General features: G+C 40.6%; 1 protein-coding gene across 2 annotated transcripts in view; it reads left to right on the forward strand.

The window, feature by feature from the left end:
* The window catches only part of mkln1 (muskelin 1, intracellular mediator containing kelch motifs), a 38,714-nt gene extending 20,000 nt beyond the window's left edge, over nt 1-18,714 (forward strand). For both annotated transcript variants that reach the window (XM_059325437.1, XM_059325438.1), the window contains exons 11-18: nt 16-237; nt 664-793; nt 5,517-5,664; nt 6,727-6,841; nt 7,665-7,804; nt 10,463-10,565; nt 11,497-11,551; nt 12,905-18,714. In XM_059325437.1, coding sequence (XP_059181420.1) covers nt 16-237; nt 664-793; nt 5,517-5,664; nt 6,727-6,841; nt 7,665-7,804; nt 10,463-10,565; nt 11,497-11,551; nt 12,905-13,026 — 1,035 coding nt within the window. In that variant the 3' untranslated portion in view covers nt 13,027-18,714. The remainder of the gene's footprint in view (nt 1-15; nt 238-663; nt 794-5,516; nt 5,665-6,726; nt 6,842-7,664; nt 7,805-10,462; nt 10,566-11,496; nt 11,552-12,904) is intronic.
* The last annotated feature ends 57 nt before the right edge of the window (nt 18,715-18,771 follow it).

Genomic DNA, 18,771 nt, shown 5'->3' on the forward strand with positions numbered 1-18,771 from the left:
CTGCTCTTCCTGCAGATGTGCATGGACTCGGAGAAGCACATGATCTACACGTTTGGAGGCCGCATCCTGACATGTAACGGCAGCGTGGAGGACAGCCGGACGTCGGAGCCTCAGTTCAGCGGCCTGTACGCTTACCACTGCCAGGCAGGAACGTGGAGCCTCCTGCGGGAAGACTCGTGTAACGCTGGGCCAGAGGACGTCCAGTCCCGCATCGGGCACTGCATGCTCTTCCACACCGTGAGTCAGATCTGCCTGTCTTCGTGCACATGCTGGGTTTGTTTCTGTAGCTGTGAGGATAATCCTTCCTGTGCAGTCAAACATTCTGAACCCCGGTTCAGAATTTTTTTCCTCCTGTGACATTTAAGTCACTAGGACCTAATTTTCTACTGCAGCATAAATGGTCCTGCGCCTCTATTGAAACAGCACAATCATGACTGGAAGAGGGGAAAACTCAAAAATATATTTTTGTGCAGTGTAACACAGTTACCATGCCCTAAAAAATATTAGTTATGAATCATAAAATAAGAAAAAAAGGCTGAAAAATAACTTTTTTACCTGCCGATGATTGTGGGGTAGAGGGTTAATAAGATACTGTTAGCTTGAGTGTTTCTGTATTTGTCCATTTTTGATCTCTTTATTTCCACGATCACTCTTCTTTAACAGAGAAACCGCTGTCTGTACGTGTTTGGAGGTCAGAGGTCAAAGACATACCTCAATGATTTCTTCAGCTACGATGTGGACGGAGACCATGTAGAGATCATATCTGACGGCACCAAGAAGGACTCGGGCATGGGTAAGCACACAATTTATTCATTAATAGTTAATTTGCTTGTATAAAGAAACCAGATGGTGTGTCACTATTATTAACTTACCCAACAAACAAGATCTAACATTCCAGAGGAATGAAGAGAAGAGTGACCAAGAGTCACTTGGCTGGTTTCGAGGCGCAGATGCTCCTGATATATCCAGGGTGTAGAAACAGGTTAAAGATATAGAGAAAGGCTAAAGCCTAAAAATCACAGTAGGTCACCACATTGAGATAGAAGGCGACGAAAAAGGAGAATGCAAGTTTTTTTTATTGTGTTTTTATAGTAATAATAACTAATGGGTACAAAAAGTTTTGGAATTGTTCCAGTAGATCGAGAGCTGGTGGTCGAAACAGGAAGGCAGAGGTTGCATTAGACTTTTGCATTGTTCATCATTGTGATGGAAAGTTTCATAAAAATCCTATCCCAGTTTATTATTATCCTTCATTTTCATTTTCTTAATCATAAGAGGTATAGAGGAGCATTTCATTTTCGTTTTTTTTTTTATTATGAATATTAAGAAAAATCTTACAGGCTTACATCACACAGTTTTAAGGGCACATAGAGAAATGATGAGCAGAGACAGCGATGGTGCGATCACTTTTTAATGTCAACCACAATGCCTAATAATAATAAACAGTAAAGAGGTGGAACAGGCTCGTCCTTCGTCGTCCACTGCACCAATCCCTCTTTTTCACCTTGTTCATCACAATTACTGTGCTTTCAAAGAAACTTCAGACACTTAGCTGCCAGGATATGTTGCTATCATATGCTACTAGCTAACGGTAGTTAGCTGCAGTTTCAGCTGCAGTTTCAGCTGTTTATCAGCGCTGCTGCTCAGAGAGTCCACAGTAACGTTACAGTGTGGAGCTCTGAACATTACAACTGTATATTCCAACAGAATATTTACAAGCGCACAGAGCCGTATATAGCTGATGTGATGGCTGAAGCCAGCTGGACAACAAGGTTTTGCATGTGAGATCAAGACTATACAATACCGTAGATAATTAATGTACACGCCACCTGCTGGTAGATCACCCCAGTTTTCTAATCTGACAAAATGATGGAAGTTTCTGTCATTATAAAAAAATTCTTTCTATAACTGAAAATATACTGTTAACACAACCCCCGACTCTAACAAAATTAGGAAAAGTATCTATATAGAGATAGACCATTTTGTTAAAGAGTAAAATCCTATTTGTTCAAACAGAAACGGCTATAACGCTGTCACCAAATACACCAGACTCCATTGACAAAAACAGTCATTTTACCCTGTTTTTAGATACACTTCATTCAGAGCCTACAGAAACAAAATATAACTCAACGAACCTGTTTAGTTTAGTCTTTCTACTGTTCCAACCATCACCAACTCTGGTTTGGTCAAATTCAATGAGTTAGCTGTGAAAAATTCTGATTCTAAAGCTGCTTTTCCCCACTGTTTCTCTGATATCTGACCTCTCGCGCTCTCCCGATATTTTCACATAAACTAGCTCAAAATCCACAAAACATGCCTGAAAATGAAGTCAAACAAACGGGAGTCTATTTAGATGAGGCGATAATTGTTGGATGTTGCTCGGGGCTGGCCTATGCTACACTATGTCTGTGTTGGAGGGGCCAGACTTAGCAAAAGGTTAATAGGCTTCAGCAGCTCACTTGATGTGTTCTCATTGTTCTCATGGCAGGCTAAATGAGGTGAAGCTATTCAGCACACATGGGTTTAGGTACATTGTGAGACAGATGATTGAATCTGAATCAGTTTACTGAAACACATTAAACATTTGGTATTCTGTAGCTGCAGTAAAACACTGGCTGCCTTTTGGCACCTGTAGAAGATTGAAATGAATGCAGGAAAATGGACTGTTAACTGCCCTGAAAACTTACATGCAGATGAAACGTTTGTTTTATCAGCAATTCAAGCTCTAGTCCAGGCTAAATTGTTTCCCATAAATTCCCCTCATACTCATTTTGTTGTTTTATTACTATTTAGTTATTGTTTTTGTTCTGACTTGTTTTCAACCCAGTTCTCCTTTTTTATTTCCTTAAATACAGCTGACTCACGGTTGCATTCAGTCCAGTCTGTGTTGTGCTCTTGTTTGTTCTTGTTTGTGCTTATTTTCTACGCCTTCACCTGACTCCTGTGGTTAAGTGTTTTTGCGTTGCTACCCTGAAGCCTCATGGGTATTGTTAAACTCAAACCTGTGTCTCTATCAGATAAAATATATCTGCTGCTGCATTCAGACCTTAATGGCTTCCATGTTAATTTCTCTGCCTCTGTCAGAAGAGATGTGACAGATTCTGTGCTTAAAAAGCTCCGGCAGCAGTCAGACACTTCCTGCCCGGACAGAGAGATTGACTGAGATGTCAGCGCCACCTGAAACACAGGATAAATAGACCTCTGTCCTGCAAGAGCCAGGCAGCGAGAGGGAATCTGGATGTGCTGATAATACGGGAGAAATTGAAAAATATAAATGGGCACGCGAGTGAAACGGAGCAAGAAAGAACAGAATGTGTTTTGACAGGAAGGAAGCAGAAAGCACAAACAGTTCCCTCTCTCTCTCTCTCTCTCTCTTTCTCTCTCTGTCATAATCAGGCTCACATGTTGATGTGTGCTGGGCTCAGGCTGGGCTCCGTTTGCAGCTGAATCTCTTTATGAGGTGACCTGCAACAGGTTTTTCCCTGCCTGTCTAACTAAAAGGTGGGCAGTGTGTGTTATTAGCCGCTGCATTGGTTGACTTACTCTTCAGCGCCAAGATTTTTTTAATGAAATACTTGCCAGTAGTGAAGTGGATGCAAAGCTATTATCTTACTTTTCAAGCTCTGGAAAGTAAGATCATAGCTGTTTTGTTTCTTGAAAAAGCCACATACTGCAGCCCGTACATTGCATAATAGTTCTACTCTATTACAGCCGGTACAGTGTACAGGCTGCTGGCTGCATTGTATTTATTGCTTTTTCAAGAAACAAACCAGGGCCAAGTGAAGTTGGTGATGTGCGCAAGGACCATTGTTGTTTGGTGGGATGAATGATCTTTAAGTGTACATGTAGTTTTGTAGAGTAAAATCTTGTAGTTTCATGACCCTGCCAGCTTGCCGGAACTATCTATTCTACGATCGGAACTGGACAGAACTGCGTCACCTGAGTTTGGAAAGCGAGCCAATAGCTTTACACACTACCAAAGTTTTTCATACACTTAATGTCCAAAATCCCGAACTATCCCTTCTCGCTACTTTGACTGTCATTCTGTTGTGCCATTGTTTCTTTCTGCTGTTAAACAATGGCAGAACAACATCAACAAACGGGATGATATCACTGATCTCCAGAATAAGAGGGACAGTGAAAGAAACCGAGAAAGACGGATATGTAAGCTGAAGAAGTCAGTCCAGGTTCTGGAGAAAGATTTAGAAACTTTTAAGCAGAAAGAGGAAGTAATACTTTGCTTTTCCAGTCGAGGATACAGTAGTTTTTAGTACTCTTTTACTTCCCTCGTGATGTGATGTGCTTTTGATGCGGTTTACTGTTACGGACGAAGCTAAATGAAATTACAGAGTTAAATGTTATGGACAGAGCGCTCCAGATTAATTTCACATGCACCTGAATGAATGAGTAGGTAGAATGCAGGGCCAGTTTATATAGGCAAGCTCAACTGCCTACATGTGTCATTTTCTCACATCAGGTTTCCAACAATTATGACAAACTTGAGACAGAGAGTCTGCTACAACCTGCTTTGCTAAAAAAGCAATATCTATATGTGATGAAAGACACAGGCTGTAAACCTGTGAGTCGAATGAGCAGAGTACTTACTTTAAAAAAACACATTTACATTTAATGTAAATACTGGATTTACATTCAAAAGATATGTTGTTCTGCAACTGCTGGATGTGGTCTAGGTCATGTGGTCTAGGTCAGTGCTTTACAGACATGCCCACTTTATGCTAATCACATGCATTTTGGGGCAGAAACCCTACATTTTTCCTCATACATTGCAAATGTGTTATTTCCACCTTTTGTGTTCAATTATTTCTGTATACTGTGGGGTCCCTAAACAGTCTTAGAATTACATCAATTGGGTAAGATTGGAGGGCTGAGACTCTTCAGGATTCAATGAGCCCAACTGAAACTTAACCTCAGTGGATAAAAAGACAAGTTGTGACCTCTAGGATAATCACAGATCACATCCTCATGACTAAATCACAGCATGGATTTTTCTATGGCTTTCTTCAATGTCTTGGTGTCTAAATGTAGTTTTTTTGTAGACCACTTCTATGTGGCATATATGGTTGACCTGCTTTCCCCCCCTAAAAAACACTGCCCAGCCCTCTAAAAAAGAGTGATGGAATGTTAAAGGGTTAATAAAAGATCAAGGACAGAGGAGGAAACCGAGAGGTAATAGGCTGTTCAACATCTTTAGACTATTGAAGTCAAGTCAAAGTCAAGTTAGATTTCAGACTTTCAGTTCCTGTGTGTGTTTCTCCATCACACTTGGTTGAATTTGCATTCTGTTCACTCTGTCTCTACTGGGCCTTGTTACCATGGTGCCCTGTTTCTGTTATCAAGTACTTTTCTTTAGCTGGAGTTTTTAGACTCAACGTTTCCTTTTAGGGAGAAGGTTATTTTATTGTGTTTGTAGACAATCATTGTCTAAACATGACGCATCATAATATCTCAGCAGAATCGCTTAATCTTTTTTTATTTCTGTTGCTTTGCCACCACAGTGCCGATGACAGGCTTCACCCAGAGAGCCACAATCGACCCCGAGCTCAATGAGATCCACGTCCTGTCGGGCCTCAGCAAAGACAAGGACAAGCGCGAGGAGAATGTCCGCAACTCCTTCTGGATCTACGACATCGCCCGCAACAACTGGTAGGAGAGAGAACCAAACACACACACACTGTGCAGCAGCAGAGAGGTTTCTGTTATTGTCACCGCAGCACAGAGGAGAACAAACACACACACACACACACACACACACACAGGAAATGCTTTCACACACAGCAGCTCTTTGTTGCCAAGATCTTCACCACAGCAGATAACACAGCGTGCAAACAATACACACACTCTTTATTCAAATATCAACACCGCAGAACTACATTTCTAAGCATTTCCTGACCTCTTCACACAAACCCTTAGCCTTCTATGTATGTGTGTGAATGTCTGTGTGTTTGAGTGAGTGTGTGTGTGCGCGTCATGTTTGCATCAGTGGTTTGAAGGAGCAGGCTGCAGCCCTCACTGTTCCAGTACATTGATTTCAGTACCTGTTCTTGTACTCAATGTCCACTGAAACAAGTCAGTGAGACTCTTGCAGCATTACATGGATGTGTGCTTGTTTCTGCGCGTGCGTGCATGTGTCCACATAGTGAGGACTAGAACACGTTTTTCACCAACACAGTGAGGACATTTTGGCCTGACCTCACTTCTTTAAAGGCTTTTTTGAGATTTCAGACTTTGTTTTAAGGGTTTAGGTTACAATTAGGTTTAACTTTAAAAAAATTCTAAAATTATAGTCCAAATGTCCTTCGTGTTTGTCTTTGTCAACTTTTTTCGTGGGTACGTGCGTGCGTGCGCGCTCGCGCCTGACCTCACCTCACCTCACTTCTTCAAGGCCTGTTTGGGGTTAAAACTTTGTTTTAAGGTTCAGGCTACTATTGGGTTTATGTTTGGGTTTGGGGTAAGGCATTTAGTTGGGATGGTTAAAGTTAGGTAAGGGGTTAGAGAATGCATTATGTCAGTGAAGGGTCCTCACAAAGATAGAATACAGGCGTGTGTGTGTATGTGGGTGTCAATGTGTAACATATTTGTTGAACAGCTTTTCCTTGAGGGCTTCAGGAAGTGGTTAGTCTTTTCGCCACTGAAGTAACTTTGCTTTTTTCCTCCTCTTTATTTCCTTGTGTGTGTGTGTGTGTGTGTGTGTGTGCATCTGCTCAGGTCATGTGTGTATAAGAACGATCAGGCAGTGAAAGAGAACCCAAGCAAGGCTCTGCAGGAGGAGGAGCCGTGTCCACGCTTCGCACACCAGCTGGTCTATGATGAGATGCACAAGGTAACACATAGCTGAGACTCACACACACTGTGTGTGACAGCATAATCAAATACTAACATTTGAAGACTTTTTAAAGGCGAGCTACAACTCAGACCTATAATCATGCAACACGTCTCCTCATGAGCTGTTGAGTCACACACCTGACCGTTCATCTCCATTAGAGCTGTGCTCTCTCACATCAACACTTCACATGAGCTTTTTCCCGCGTTAGCACTGCATAAGCACTGTCCAGTCACACTCTCGATGACTTATCTGTCTTAACAAAGCTGGCATATTCTCCAAAAAATACCAAATCAGAAGACAATTTTTCTCTTATTTTGGCTAACAATGGCTCTTTTGTCATTAAAAGTTGCCGACCCCTGCTCTAGATTAATTAAATTAGCCATTTTTTCCTGAGGCCAGTGTATTTTTGTTGAAAACTTTCAACTTTGGGTACATCAAAAAATACCTAGATACAAATATCCATAGTTCTAAAAATGTGATGTGCTGTAAACATTGCTGAGTATATTCCTTGCAAAATTTTTGTAAAGCTAAGTAGCTATACCTTAACTTTTTATTTTAAAGAAAGTCAGCCAACATCTTAATATTAATCTCACCTATTAGCTCCTATTTAATTAAAATTTACCCATGTACCCATATCATTGACTGGCACTGAATACCCTTTCTAAATCACGCCAAGTATCATTTTTTCTGCATTATTTGTTCTGTAACAAAAAGTTTTATATCAGTAAATATCCGACAACACACACAATATCAGCAGACCGGTCAGGATTATGATGAATCGAATATTTATTTGGTGTAATTCCTATACGTGTGTGTCCAGGTGCATTACTTGTTTGGTGGAAACCCCGGGAAGTCTTGTTCTCCCAAGATGCGTCTGGATGACTTCTGGTCCCTCAAACTGTGTCGGCCCTCCAAGGAGTATCTGCTCCGCCACTGCAGATACCTCATCAGGAAATACAGGTCTGGAGCTTCTTTTAACTCCACTCTCTACCACCATGACTTCATCACACAGGCTGTCCTTTATTGATGCATTTTCTGTCATGAGCATCAATACTGACATTAATAGTAATGATGTGGGCATGTGCTCTGTCTTGGTACTTCTGTTTTTAAGATTTTACTGATTACTTTTAAGGCCCCTCATGGTCTCACTCTGCTAAATATCTGACCTCTTAACACCCTACACACCAGTCTGTACTGTGAGATCCTCGGGCAGAGGTCTCCTGACTGTTCCAGAGGCCCGGCTGATAACTAAGGGGGGCAGAGCGTTCACAGTCAGGGCCTCGAGGCTCTGGAACAACCTGCCCGAGGAAATCAGGTCAGCTGAGTCAGTGATCTCTTTTAAGTCTCTTCTTAAAACATACTTTTATCAGAGAGCCTTTCCTGATTTTACCTGAACTTTAACTTGCCTTGAACTGTCTTCTAGTTGCACAGAATGATGTAATTTTCTAACATTACTTTTATCTGTTGTTTTATGTCCGTTTTTAACTTGTGTAACGTGTTTTGAAAAGTGCTCTATAAAGAAAGATTATTATTATTATTATTATTATAAACAGATGGGGTATTCCCCTGGAGTGACTAATTCCCCAAAAAAGATTAGTCACTGTCTTGAACTGATTAGTAGTTCTGGCCTCATGTTATCTTGCATATATAATTGATTTGTGCATCCCCCAGTCTGTTTGGTAAAGAGTACCTCCAGGTTTGCAAGAATAAACTAATGAATGTAGAAAAATATTAGGGACACATTTAGGTCAATCAATTCCAGCAGGTGATATTATACCTTTTACATGTTCCCTTAATAAACCTTTACAGATCCTAATAGAAGATAATGATAATAATAGAAAAGATGTCGGTTAATCTCACTTCACCCTTCCTATTTTTGTCATGTTTAGAGGGCAGACTGGTTTTTTTTTAAGGGGGGCAGGTTAACGGTAGATGCTACATAGAAGTGGTGTACACCATCTGAAATACTAAAAAATGAACAATTATTGCGTTTTTACATGCAAAGTTTAATCGAGCTATGCTTAAAATTCGATTTTGGCGTCTCACCGGACTTCTGTCCCAGTTTACATGCAATTGAGAAAATCTAATAACTGACGGCAACGTGTCCTCCTCCTCACCACTAGGCGGCGATATGCTTCGTTTCACCGGGTTAATATGGCGCCCTTTCCGGTTGACCTATTACATCATAATAAACAGGTGGAGAAAGGCGGGAAACCAGCATTTTCGAACAACAAGATCGATAATCGTACAGCTTTGTTAATTTCGTACGTAATGTACATGTTCCTCGTTGTGCAGATAAGGTGCACACCATCGATTGGGGTCATGGTGATTTTGCACACAAGAACGTCGGATGCTGTTGGAGGGCTACAACAGTAGCTTGTCTTCGGTTCGACACTTACTACTGACCCGGACCTCTCGTTCTTGCTGGATGCGGGTTCAGTGCACAGACTGGTGGGAGAGGGTCGTATTGTCGGAGTTTACAGTCACAGAGTGGAGTAAGCTTCCATGTTGCTGTTCTGGTGGTTCTTCTCCTGTGATTGTATTCTTCTTCTGCGACCGTCTTTCTTGGATATTTTTGTTCTGGGGTCATAGGCCAGTGTGGGGTGTGGAGCATGCACACATGCACTCTTGTCATAGATGCCGCGAAAATCCTGTTTCAGTCGCATTATCTGGGTGTCTTAATCGGAGTTGGAGGACTCCGACATTAGTCGGACTAACACGTTTACATAAACTTCAGTTGTCCAGTTGTAGTCGGATTAAGGCAATAATTTGATTTTTTTCCAAGTGTCATTTAAACGTACTTACTGTATTTTGGCTAGGTGGCTATTCAAATTTTGACAGTTTAGTGTTTAGGAGCATATAAAAATATGATCAAATTATATCAACTATGTTCTATTATGGCTCATAAATTGTTGCAGTAATTTTCAGGTTGATACCATTTGTTACACATATTTGGTGCTAAATTTAGCCATTTTTGTTCAAGAATTGGTAAAAAAAAAAATTCAAAATCCCTCCAAAATACCACATTGAGGGCATTTTCACAACCCAAGTCCATTTGGTAATTCCAAATCAGAGTGAAATTGATACTTTTTGGTTTCAAAAAAGATAAATGACAAACCGCAGCAAAGATTTAAACGCACACGTTTGATTGAAAGAGACTAAAATCTGGGTTGTGAAAGTGCCTTTAGACACTAAGACAATGAGCAACACAAGAGAAAAATCCATGCCCTGATTTGGTTTAGAAACATTTTTGAGATTTCTGTAACAATTACATTTTTTAGTGTTTGAATGGTGAACACTTCCTGCCATCCTCTGAATGCTAGTTTGTGGTTGTAACGTTTCATGAGGCTGTGATTATCTTAGCTCATTTTATACACTGAAGTCAAGTTTAAGAAAAATGTTCTCACTGCAATAAAATGCTACTATGGGGACCACTTTGAAAGTGGAAAGTCAAAGAGGAGTGAGCTACAGAATCTTTCATCGGGCTCATGAGAGGGAACTTAACTGCTCAGCCTGTAGGATTATTCCTGCTTTGCTTCCATCTAGTGTTTATTTGCTGTAACTGCAGCTCCACTGAGTGCATGAGATGTTTACCATCAGCATGTTTTGATTGGACAGGTTTGAGGAGAAAGCCCAGTCGGAGCCACTGAGTGCACTAAAATACCTGCAGAACGACCTTTCCCTGACGGTGGACCACACAGACCCAGATGAGACCAAAGAGGTACTTCACTTGTCTTAAGTGCACATTTCTTTGTGTTATTTCAAAGTTAAATTGTTTTTTTAGTGTCAGTTTTTCTTATATTCTTAGCTAGAAATAGCTAAAAAATGACCATGTGAATGAAAGAGAAGTCTAACTGGGGATTTCCACCGGGCGCGTTACAGCAGCGTCACGTCAGCTTAGCGAGCCGGTCGTATACACGCGAGATCACGCGATAATCCTGACCATACGGAAGACCGCAAGATCCCGAGATAAACTCCAAACTCTATTTATACAGTCTATCGATAAACTGTGTGTATAAAGTAAACAACAACAACAACCAACAGCTTACTTTGCTTCTCTGACGTGAAAGATCTGTTGATCTGACCATCTATCCTTATAAAGAGACAATCAGTCTCTTGTCGTCCGTGTCGCCGATCCTCTGAGACCCTTTGATTGATTGATTGCTAATCTGGTGCCCCAGTCATAACATAATGTTAATGTGAAGTAGTTTTAGGCTGCATGAACTGCGTATTGTTTACGTTGATTCTGAGTGGGACTTCCTGTCTGGTGCGATCTGCTCTGTTGAGATTTACGCGGTTTGGCAGCGTCTCGCGGAGAAATAGAAGTCCTACCTAATGCTCGCGTAGAGACGCTGCTGAGACGCTGCTGTAACGTTACGCAGCGCGCCAGGTGGAAATGCTCTCATTGATTAGAGTGTTACCTATTTGTAACGGCGAACGCGGCGCTGACGTGACGCTGCTGTAACGCGCCCGGTGGAAATCAGGCTTTATTCCTTTGGATCCAGAGCTGTAATGTGTCCAGCTGGCTGTGTGATCACAGGGTGTGTTCTGCTCTCATTTGTATGCTGAGGGTTACAGCACCTGCTGCAGCAGGAGCTCCTCCTGCTCTTGCTGATGTCTAACGTTAAAGTGACTCTTGTATTGTGCTTCAGTTCCAGCTCCTGCCCTCGGCTCTCTTCAAGTCCAGCTCTGACTTCATCCCTCTGGGTAAGAACCTGGTCTCTGTTCATACAGAACACACCATGTGTCCAGATAGGAACAAGATTTCCATGTTTAGTTTGTTTCTAAAGGTACAGTGCGAATTACTAAATATACATGCTAAAATATGCTACAATTGGCCAAGAGGCTGTTTTTCACTTCTTTAAATTTGGCCCACTTTGCCCACCAAAAAGTAATAATTTCATCTGTGAGTCTAAGGTTGAATGCATTTTTAGCTATAACTCAAAAATTCATACACCAATGACAAAATTTCACACGTCGTCTAATAGGAAAAAATGATGAAGTTGAGAGATTATATATTCAGAAGGTTAAAGGTCTACTTCACTGTGACATCATAATGTTCTGCAAAACCACTTTTCTGCCCATTATTCAACACCATAATTCAGGAACAGAAGGGGAGACATTTGGTCAGATACTGAAGTCGTGACACATCTTCTAACTGTGCTTGTATAGATCTTCTGAGCTGCCGGGTTGTGTGTGAAACATCCACATTTTAGAATTTGCAGCTTCTTTGCAGCAACATCAATATGGCTATATTTATATACAGGAGTTTAATAGACATGAATGTAAACTTTAACTTGACTGGTATGCGAAGGCATACAACGACAAGGTGGAAATTCTATTTTTTCCAATAAAACCGCCAGCTGTTTCAGGAGAAAGCCATTTATCTTTAGATCTGGTGTTGTCCTGAGCACAAACCTCTCGTCCCAAAGTAAATGCATGCCTTTTTTTTTTTATTACTCTACAGTAGTGGAGGAAGTACTCAGCTCTTACTCAGCTCTTTTACTTTAGTCACATTTTGATTGTATGAGACTGAATGTATGTATTTACTTAAAGTAAAATTACAAAAGTATTTGGATCAAAATATACTTAAAGTACCAAAAGTATTTATTTTGTGGAATAAAAACAGAGCACCCTTAAGCCCCGCCCCCACCAGAGGGGAAAACAATCCATCTCTTTCCATTGACTTTGTATTGGATGCTCCTTCATTCTTTTGTTACCAAGTCAAATATCTAAAATCAGTTAGGCTAGCTACATTTCTGTAAATTAAGCTAAATCATCTAACTCGTGTTGTAGTAGAATTTGGATAATTCAGAAAGCTCTGCAATATTAAGTGTGAATCTGAAGAGTGAATCTTGTTTCAAGGGGGATGTTTCAAGATCAAACTACAACAATACAATAACTAGAATAAAATAATATCCACATTTAGATGCATTTTGTTAAATGGCTGTGTCATTCATCAGTTTGCTAAAAGTTTCTGACATTTGACACATATACACCAGTCATTAGTCCTCACCATGAACATGATCATGACTTTTTCCTGCCTCTCCTCTCCGTCAGGTTTCTCAGACGTAGACCAGACGTACGCTCAGCGGACGCAGCTCTTCGACACACTCGTCAACTTCTTCCCAGACAGCATGACTCCACCCAAGGGCAACCTGGTAGACCTCATCACGCTCTAGCCCCTCCCACCCCTACCTCATCCCCTCACCCACTGGACTGACTGCACATCCAAGCCCCTGATGGGATAGAGGAGACAGAGACCAGTTCTTTTTCTATTCCTGAACCCCTCTGCTGGGACTCATCACGCTGACCTCCTGCTGTCCCAGTCGGCCGGTGGTGAGGCTCCGAAACACACACTCTAACAACACTGTGGTATTTGGATATGAGCCAGACTTGACGACCTGAGGTGTGTGTGTTTCTTTTTTCCCCAAGATATTCCTTTGGGTTTTTTTTCTTGCTGGTGAAAGCACGCAAAGCCCCTCTGCCAAACTTCGCTTATGTTTTTCAGTTCGCTTGATTTTTTTTTTTTTCCCCTCAGAAAGGCCAAAACCCAGGATTTGTTTTAAGTCTTTTTTTCATAGATTTTTCTTCTTTTATAAGTGTTGGATTTGTGCTTTGTACCCACACAGTCGACCACAGGCGTCCACCCACAGCGTGGAGTGAAACACACAATGAGATGACGTCTGTTGTTGCAAAAGTTCAGTTCAAATGTTAATTTATTCTAAAAACAGGACTGTGTGACCATGATACAGGAAACCACTTCACCCTCCACAGCTCTTCTTCTTTGGTAAAATGTTAGCATCTCCTGCAAAATTATGTTAATTTTTGGCTGGATTGCAACACATGCCCCTATTTATAATCCTGAGGCAAAAACAATTTAATAGTGTTGTAGTGACAATAGAGGACTGATTCTTTAAGATAAAGTTTAATATATATATATATATATATCTAAATATACATTTTCTATTGGTTTGGGTTGCTATCCCTGTGAAACTGCCGGGTAAATTTGCATTTACGATAGGAGACACATTTTCTTCCCATAGTAGTTGGACTTAATTCTAAGTGGTTAAATGGTGTACAGAATATGTAAATATACAAATAGGATTTTTTTTTTGATTGAACAGATTCTGTGCTGGATCACTTTCTTTCTTGTTCCTCTTTATCAAAAAGTCAGGGTCCACATACAGTAACTTTATGGCTCTACAATTTAATACTCATTATACTTATTGGGAAGAATTTAAAGCAGTTGGTGTGTGCGTGTGTGTGTGAATGAGGTGCTGGTGCCAGTAATCCAGTTTGACAGTTAGAGTGGGGAAAGGGCATTTTGTGTCACAGTGGGTTGACGGGATGTTCCTTCAGTGTGTTGAATTAGTGGTTGAATTGTTTCTTTTTCCCCTAAAAGTCCCAAATGTCCACCTGAATAGAAGGTTAAAGGAACGTTTGAAGTGGGGTTGTATGTAGAGCCTGACCTTTACCTGGTTTTAAATCAGCGTACGCGCTGCTGGACAAATTGTGATGACAACATTTATACCAATACCAATATATCTTTGATAGGCCAGTATCAGCCCAAAAGAAAATGCAGACTGATCTCTCAGTCAGGCTCTCGTTGTCTGAGGAATTTATCCATAGTCGGTGAATCACCTACAGTAGATGGCGGTCAGCACGACCACAGAAGCAGGCAGGAGTACAAACACAGAAGCTAAATGTTGTACTGCTAATGACGGGCGGCTGCCTTGCTACTCTCCTGTCCAACGGCGAACTAAAGCTGTTCTATTCTCTCGTCAAAGCCACCTGATTCCATTGACAAAAACGGTAATTTTTCTAAAGAGAACATGGAAGTTGCTGGTCTACCGCTGCCTTGAACAGTGTGTTTGTTTGTGTTATATGACATTGGTCGATCCGAACTAATCTGTTAGGACACCACAATAACACGAACAAACTAACAGATTAACGTAAAACGTAAATGTTGGGCTTTGTTGTAAGCTAACACTAGCCCGCTAATGCTAGCCCATATCGCTAGCCCGTCTCAATCACATAGTCGTTAAACTAAAATAAAAAGAATGTTACAAGTTTTAGTTGGGCTCGTTGGTCACGATAATCGCGCCAACAGCAAAGAGTTGGTGCCGCTCTGGAACCAGTCTTCCTGGCAGAGAGCCAGTTCTTTGGCAGTCGAAAAGCGAGGAACTGGTTCAATATTAGACACCAGCTGGAAGTGTATTGGCCGAAAAGGATTATAAGAAAGGGCTAATTCATTTAACTCAAACAACCCCACTACAAATCCAAAGTACCCTTTTAACAGAAATAGTAAGAGCGATGTGAGTTTTCCAGCAGAAAAGGGAGCTCAGATCCTCATGAAGAGGCTCGGCTACATTAGAGTAGCCCTGGAGGATTCATGGTCTTGCAAGAGGACACTTCAGAGAGGTGTGAGTCTGGCTGCAGGATGCCTCCCTGCTCACAGACGGGTCGTGATGACCGGCTGCATGCTGTTAGTTGAAGCTGAATAGTTTACCTCTGCTGTCACCAAATCGTTACTGGAGATGTTGGGGTGCATGTTCACTGGTGCTTACTGCTCACTCCAGGTCCCACTCACTCTTGTTCATCGTCTTCCATGACTCTCGGTGAAATGCTAACGGATTGTTTGTCAGTGGAAATGTGATCACTAACATCAATCGACAAAACCCATTGTTCATCTGTCGGGTGGAATTCAATGATTGTCTCTCCCAGCGCTACATTTATAACTGTGATCCATCAGAACACTACATCACTAGTCATCCCTGGCACATCTGCTATGACTGTTAACACAATATAAACATGTAGAGGAGCAGTACTATTTCTATATTTTGAGCTGGAAGAACTTTGAAAGACTGATCTGGTTAAAACCATGGTTTGTCAGTTGAATGGTGAATTTAAAAATCTGATCTCGTAACACTATTTTGACTTGAAGGTCACATCTGTAATCAGTGAAATTCACTGAATGAGTCACAGATGCTAGCTGTAGGATCAGACGTGAACTAATTAACTTATGAGTCCCTCTTTGTTGGCATTTTATAAATTATTATTTACCTTTTATGTACTTATTTAAAAATTAAAGGACCATACTGGTGTTTTGCAGGTTAAAGTTCATATCTTTAGATGCCATGTGCTTTAAAGTTAAAGGGATAATTTGGATTTTTTTAAAGTGGGGTTACATGAGGTACTCGTCCACTGTATTACTCCAGTAGATTGAGGTCAGCATGCCCCGAAATTTAGAGAAGCAGGAACAGAAGCTAAACTATGTTCTGCTGTGGCCGGGGCAGCAGCAAAATGTATTTTAACCACCCTAAACATCAGTTTAAGTTTGCACTATATTTACAGTATTTTTAAAGCTTTACCTTTCTGTCAGACAGTCCTGTTTAAGTTTATAACAGGGGACCCAAAGCCTCTCCATGCTCTTGTCAAAGCCACCAGACTCAATTGACAAAAACAGTCATTCTACTTCGAGGCAGTAGTAGAGACCAGGATCTCTGTGATCTCTGTGAGGTAATATACTGTTTTGTCAAAGGAGTCTGGTGGCTTTGAAGAGTGCATAGAACGGCTTCAGTTCCCCCGTGTAAATATAACAGGACGGTCTTACCGCAAGGTGAAGCGGTACAAATATTGTAAATATAGTGTACATTTAAAAGAAATGTGTTATTTTTTTACAACCAAAATTCCACAAAAGTTGGGACACTGTAAAACAATGCGTGTATATTAACAAAAAACACCAGTTTAGTTTGAACCTGACATATATAATCTTTATGGAGTTTTCAATTGAATATATGTCACAAAGGAGTAGCAAATTATCACTCTCTGTTTTATTTACTTTTTAGATAATGTCCCAACTTTTTTGAAAATGGGGTTGTAGGTAGCTAACTGCATTAGGGTACGACTAGCAGCCAGTTAGCTTAGCTTATCTTAAAGACAGGAAAAAATGGGAAACTTGGCTCTGTCTAAAGATAACACAATCTGCCTACTGAACCTTCTAAAGCTCACTAATTAGCACACTGGAGCAACAAGATTTTAGCTTAATGCCTGGACCAAGCCAGGCTAGCTGTTTCCCCCTGTTCCCAGTCCTAATGCTAAGCTAAGCTTGTGTGCTGGCAGTAGCTTTATATTTAGCATACTGGCAGAAAAGTGTCAATGTTCTCATCTAATCCTTGGCAAGAAAGCAAATTTCTCTATACTATCCCTACTGTTGCTTTAAGGGGGTGATGATATGTAGCAAACTAAAATTTGCAGAACAAATACAGTGGTATGGTCCTTTAAGTCTCACACATAAGCTTCATATCTCCTACAAAAAAAATTCTCAATGGAATTGTTTGATGCTTTATATTGATTGCACTTAATGTGGAGTATGTATCTGGTGACTTCCACCAAGATGCCTCATTTCCTCTCTTCCTTTCTAACGTGTAAATTATTTATGTGCATATTTATACTAAAACAGAGAACTTACCATTAAGTGCACTGTAGTATAAAAAGTAAGCCCCCTCAGGGAGTCGTTTACTGTGATTGTGGGTAGAGTTGGGTCGAATTCCAGTTTTGCTGGTCTGGTCCGGTGTACAAGCCTAAACTGGCTTTTGCTTTCGTGAAAACCAGCATTTGTTGAGACATGGCAGAGTTCGTCTCAAGGAAAACTACGGCGAACCTACTTTGAGGTGTATTACGGCCACCAAGTGGACAGGAGTCTGTGTGCTCCCATTCAGTCTCATTATGTTCCACTCTGGAAAAGCTGTTGAGTCAAATGCAACACCTAGTGGTCAAATCAGTATACCGATCCAGTTCAGTCTTTGGCTTACTATAAAACCAGTTTTAAAATGTTAACACCGGCACAACCCTAATTGTGGTGCTCTGCTACTGTACCTATCATCACTGTAAATGATCTCGCCGGTGTGTTTCCTGGACACTGGAGATGAGTCATTATTTCAGCAGGGAGTGACAGAAGCAGCCTGATGCTCCCACAGACAACACTCAATCCTCTAAATGAATCATTTGAGGAAAGTATAACCTGTAACCGTACTCCATGATAGAGATGTTGCTTGAATAATATACATTTTTGTGCATTAAAGATATACTGTGCAGAACTGTCCTCATAAAGAAAACAATGGATGTAGATTCATACAAAAACATCCCTCTCAATCATCACTCATGACACACAGAAGTGTGGTGGTATTTTTTTTTTCCACTTTTGTTTAGCTGAGACCGAGGGGACAAGTTTGAATATGGTGTTTACAAACAGTAAGCAACAATTACTGCATAGTATGCCTTTAATGTTTTGTTGGAGGAGGATAGCATGTGTGTTATGCGTTATATATATTTGCCCCCTGCTTTTTTTTGCCCTAATAAAAAGGAAACAGATTAATGATTGAAAAAAAAATGCTTCAAAAATGAAAATGCTATTTTAGGGATTATTTATATTTTGACAACATTTAAGGCTCATCATGCTTGTCGTAGCATTTATTTTGTGCCAGAGGAAAACTGTGTTTAAAAAGACTAATTGAAAGCACCTTTGTAAAAAAAAAAAAAAAAAAAAAAAAAAAAAAAGAAAAGAAAAACACAATGCCAAATACTACTTGTTTCTTTTTTTTTTTTTTTGCTATTTTAGGGTAAATATCCTCCACACAACAGTGTTTAATGATGGAATATTATTATTTTTTTGTTTTGTTTTTTTGTTTTCTTTTCATCTTGCCCTTCTCGACCCCTGGGTGGGACTCAGGAGTTTAAAGGCTGGTACTCTCAGATCAGTGAGCACTACTCTGTGGATACAGTGAATGTGTAGAAAGCCTTGTAGTATTGCATTGTATGTAATGTATATAATGAATAAAGATTGTATTTTGTTCAGGTTTTCTTAACACCTGTCTGTGTGGTGTTTATGCCCCCTTGTGGCCATGTGCAGGTATTACTGACAG

Source organism: Centropristis striata, chromosome 22 (assembly GCF_030273125.1).
Source record: "Centropristis striata isolate RG_2023a ecotype Rhode Island chromosome 22, C.striata_1.0, whole genome shotgun sequence".
Taxonomy (NCBI): domain Eukaryota; kingdom Metazoa; phylum Chordata; class Actinopteri; order Perciformes; family Serranidae; genus Centropristis; species Centropristis striata.